The following is a 5,000-nucleotide window of genomic DNA, read 5'->3' on the forward strand; positions in this document are numbered from 1 at the left end:
ATTGATTCCCAAAAAAAATAACTGTTTAACTCGCCTTCTTTTCCTCACTTTACCCAAACTCCAGTCAGTTGTGACTCCACAACTGACTACATTAAACAGCCTTTGTGTTTGACACATTAACCTATGTGGGAGGATGAGGGATGGTACAAGTGTACACTAACAGGTCAAGCATCCCACACCGGCACGTCCCTTGGTGGAGGTGCAGTCGAGGCACAGACCTGCTGGATGAGGTGCATGCACTTGGAAGACTGCACCCCGTAGGCGTTGTTCACGATGTGGGGGATGTCGTACTTTGCACACAGCGTGGCCAGCTCCTCAATCCTGCAAAAGACGCCATTACGATCACTTTAATTCCGTTTTGGCCCTTTTCAAAGGGGAATGATTGATATAAATAAGAGATCTTCATTCAATTGTTAAAGTTAAAATTCTACTTTTTCAATTAGGGAATACTTAGATAGTCAAACACAAAGTCCAAGAACAAAACAACAAATGCAGCCACAAACATTTCCCACTTAGGGAAACAGATTCTCTCCAGCTAACATTTTACTCATATTCTCACATTTTCGTGGCATGAATTACTAAAGCTCTTACATTAAACATACGTTTGTTTTGAAGAACAATTGCATCCGTACCAAAAGATATCAATGAAACAATGTACTGTAGATTGCAACGTGTAAATAAAATAATGTGTTTTAAAATAAACTAGATGCACAAAGAAATCCAGTCGATGCGGTTTGAATGTCACATCCATTATTAATATATTAATGATAAATACTTAATTTTATTTTCTGCAAACTTTGCTCAAACCGACAAATTGGCGGCCATTACGGGCGACCATTCCCGGCAGCTATTTTCTTTGCTCTCTGGGCTGATGGCTAGCGGTCTGTGTGGGGCATGGTTCTGGGAGCGGTCAGAGAGGTGGTGTGTGGGGGGGCGGTCAGAGTGGGGGTGTGTGTGTGGGAGGGGGGGGGGTACCTGTCGGGGACGCGGGGGGCGAAGCAGGACGTGGTGGAGTGGACACACAGCACGCTCTCCGCCCCCAGCGCCTGGATCTGTCTCTCCACGGCCGCCACGTCGGTCCGTAGCTCGTCGCCTTCCAGAACGTTCTCCACCACCACCGGCTCATAGCCTGGTCACAAGGGGCGGAGCCAGGTCAACAACAACACTGAGCCCCGCTGGACGGAACCAAGGCTTCTGATTGGTTGAACCACCGGCTCATAGTCTGGTCTAAGGGGCGGAGCCACGTCAACAACAACACTGCCCCCCGCTGGACAGAACCAAGGCTTCTGATTCGTTGAACCACCGGCTCATAGCCTGGTCACAAGGGGCGGAGCCAGGTCAACAACAACACTGCCCCCCGCTGGACGGAACCAAGGCTTCTGATTGGTTGAACCACCGCCTCATAGCCTGGTGGTCACAGAGGTGGAGCCACGTCAACAACACTGCCCCCCGGTGGACAGAACCAAGGCTTCTGATTGGTTGAACCACCGGCTCATAGCCTGGTCAAAGGGGCGGAGCCACGTCAACAACAACACTGCCCCCCGGTGGACGGCACCAAGGCTTCTGATTGGCTGAACCACCAGAGGGCCCACCGGGCGTGCGAGGAGGCGTGCGAGGAGGCGGTCTCACCTGCGGTGACCATGGCCTTGAAGCAGGACTTCTGGTCGATGCGGGGCCAGACGATGTAGCGCGCCCGGGGCCGCCGGTGGCGCAGCGTCAGGAAGCACAGGCTCAGGCTCATCCCCGTCGCCATGGGGACCACGAAGCAGCTGGCCGCGCCCCGTACCCCTGAGCGGGGATGACCAATGAAACTCACCGACACGTTTTCCTTGGTTCTATAGGTTTATAGAATGTACACGTTTTAATGTAACCTTTTAACCACTGCTGCTTTACTCTGCTATTCCGTGACTCTTTCAAAGGGGTTTTTAGTACCCTAAAAAGCATGACGGTACATAAATAAAATGTATTATGCTTATGTTTTATTCCATCGGTTAGAACCAAAATCGTTTTTAGTTTAATTCCAGTTTGTCCTTTTTTTTTTTTTTCTCCATTTCCAAATTCAAAGAACGTTTTCCCGCCTTAGGCCTTGGGATTCAGACATTGGGACTTCTGGATGTTTAAATCCAGGCGCCTGGAGCACCACACACCTGACAGCCTCAGGACGTCCAGCACCACCGAGTTGGTGAGTTTGTTCAGCAGGCTGGAGCCCGCCGCCTTGGGCTGGACCGCGGCGATGTCCCCCGACCGGCCGATCCCGTGGATCAGTCTGGACGGCAACACACAGAGGACAATGTTAGACGATCACAAGAGAGCGGACATCTTGGTTCAATAAGCTGCTATTATATTCCCCTCAACGGTATGGAATGTTTATATTAATTATTGCTTTTATATTGCAATTACCGATAGTGAAAATATGATATAAATGAAGGATAGTTGTTAGTATTTTGGTTGTTTCTACTCAAATAGTAATAAATAATAAAATGTACCACTGTCCTAATGCCATATCTTGGAGCTTGGTATTTCTGGTAAGCTTGGCATTTAAAAAAATATATATATTTGGGACGTGAACTAATCTTTTAGCCTGGGACGATGGCCAAAGTACTTACAGCTAGGTTTTTAAATGTGGTATCCATATCTCAAACACTACGTGAGTATAACTGTAGATTATTATTTAAAACATGTACACAGCATCGATGACACCACCCATTCACCCTGAAGTGAAACCATGAATGCCCAACGACTCTCCTCTCCTTCTCCAAGCACGGGTTCGATGTCAGATCAAAGAAGACCCTTTCAAGATGAACTCAGCGTAAAGACTCGTCCCCGTTCAGCGAGCGTCTGACCTGTAGTGGCGCCGGGCCACCAGACTGGACGCCACACGCCCTTCTCGCTCGCCCACGCCGCAGTTCCCCAGGAAGTTGTTGCTGTCCATCAGCGCCAGTTCGTTGAGGAACAGTTCCACGGTGCTCTCGCTCCAGCCCTTCTCCGGACACTTGCCCTGCATCCATGAAACAACCATCACCCGATCTACATCCAACGCATGACACAGCCCCGACAGCAACAGCTTATTCCAGTCACATGACACAACCCTAATAGCAACATCTTATTTCAGTCACATGACACAACCCCAACAGCAACATCTTATTTCAGTCACATGACACAACCCAATGCAGCATACAGTATCTATAATGCCTACCGGTGAACTGTGCTTTTTTTGCATTTCGATTAACAATACTACATTTACATTTAGGGCATTTAGCAGGCGCTTTTATCCAAAGCGACTGACAATAAGTACATTTGTCAGAAAATAGAGAAACAACAATATATCGCTGTCGGTACAGTAGAGATGTTCATAGAAACAAGTGCCAAGCACTAACAATTGTTAGGTTAACCAATTCCCTGTACGCAACAAATCTTACTAGTGTCTAAAGATGAAAATATATCTTTAGCTATATAGGCAAGTTATTTTATTTGCTCCTAGTCCTGTATTTTCGGCCGTGCCACCTGAAGTTCTCATACAATAAACGACCATCTCCTTTTCCATCACAGTGCCCGACTGCTCCGGTTCTAACTGGCTGGGTCCGGTCGGTCGTGGCCTCACCTGCTCCAGGAGCTGTCTGATGAGCTGCTCGTGTCCGCGGCGCGCCTGGGAGCCCTGGCGAACGTAGGACGGCGAAACGATCCTCTCACTCAGGGAGAAGTTCTCCGGGTTCATCGTGACGCTAAGTCTGAGCGACAACAGTGCGTTAGCTCTACTGAAGTCAAGGGGACAGAAGGGCACCTGTTGGATGGTACCTAGTGAACTCCCTCCAATTGAAACTCATAGCTTTCAGAATATGATGAGGCTACTCCTAGTACTTCTAACACCAAGATACAATGACATCCCTTATTGCCATACGTCATTCATCAAGTAGTATTGGTATAATCGTTATCAACAATAAAAGCAAAATGGGGCACTAATCATTATCCTAATCACAAAACGTCAATGCACGGACAAAGTGTAAATAGATCTCATAATATCTTAAGACGGGGTCACAGGTCATAGGTCACCTGTCAGTATGGGAGTGCAATATTCAGCTGCGCTTTAGTAAGACAATGAAGACCAAACAGGCAATTAACACCTCAAATTATTCAGATCATGTGTGTGTTAAGTTCGCCTTCAGCGGTCTTACCTCTGCTTCCACTTTAACGCGGGTTTTCGCCTTATTATTGACGTTAATTACAGTTTATTCGCAGGTTTTACTCCAAGGCAGGAAGCGACTATTCTCTGCAGAGCATGGAAGTCTGTCACGTGACCGTGGCCATGACGCAAGCACGCAAATGACGTAAAGGGGATCACGTGATTTTGGTCCGCATACAGGCGTGAGCCAATCGGAGCCCACCAAACGTGGACCATCAAGGGACAAATATTTGCCAATTATTTTATCATATTATTATTGTTATAAATGATTATAAATGAATGAATAAGTGAAAGCTCCAATGAAATACGGTAGCATTATTTAAAATGGTTAACTATCCCACTAAAGTGTCTTTTTTGTGAATATATTTTGATGCATAATATCATTATTGACGAGACCAGACGCAGAATTGGCATTGAGTTTTATTAAAACAAATATTACATCAAAATAGCATACATTACTTTGTCTTAGCCTGATCTTCCATTAACATATTTTGACTTGACTTGTTCTAACATGAAATAAAATACATAAATGAAAAATATACACGTTTCCATCAATCCAAAGAAATGGCGGTTCATTAAGTTATTTAAAACAACGTATAAATGACAATATATAAATGAGTGTGCTTAACGAGTGAATAAAGTGCATTCCAACCCAAACGCATGGCTGCTTGTGACAATAATAATAATAATAATCTTTATTCATGCAGCACTTTTCTAAACAGAGCTACAAAGTGCTTTACAGATAAAAAGAAAGTAAGCAAAACAACCAAACAAACATAAATGTCGAAGAACAATTAGTAATTCTAATAAGTAAATAAGT

At 45.5% G+C, this 5,000-nt stretch overlaps 1 protein-coding gene across 3 annotated transcripts in view; it reads right to left on the reverse strand.

The window, feature by feature from the left end:
• The window catches only part of sepsecs (Sep (O-phosphoserine) tRNA:Sec (selenocysteine) tRNA synthase), a 9,561-nt gene extending 5,255 nt beyond the window's left edge, over positions 1-4,306 (reverse strand). The window contains exons 1-8 of one of the 3 annotated variants that reach the window (XM_030338673.1): positions 4,173-4,306; positions 3,602-3,728; positions 2,844-2,998; positions 2,148-2,266; positions 1,630-1,788; positions 1,486-1,499; positions 976-1,115; positions 219-321 (exon numbers count right to left, since the gene is read on the reverse strand). In XM_030338673.1, coding sequence (XP_030194533.1) covers positions 219-321; positions 976-1,115; positions 1,486-1,499; positions 1,630-1,788; positions 2,148-2,266; positions 2,844-2,998; positions 3,602-3,715 — 804 coding nt within the window. In that variant the 5' untranslated portion in view covers positions 3,716-3,728; positions 4,173-4,306. Of the gene's footprint in view, positions 1-218; positions 322-975; positions 1,130-1,485; positions 1,500-1,629; positions 1,789-2,147; positions 2,267-2,843; positions 2,999-3,601; positions 3,756-4,172 lie in introns of all 3 variants that reach the window. The other 2 variants (XM_030338672.1, XM_030338674.1) reach the window with 2 other exon arrangements.
• Positions 4,307-5,000: the final 694 nt, after the last annotated feature.

Source organism: Gadus morhua, chromosome 17 (genome assembly GCF_902167405.1).
Source record: "Gadus morhua chromosome 17, gadMor3.0, whole genome shotgun sequence".
Taxonomy (NCBI): Eukaryota; Metazoa; Chordata; class Actinopteri; order Gadiformes; family Gadidae; genus Gadus; species Gadus morhua.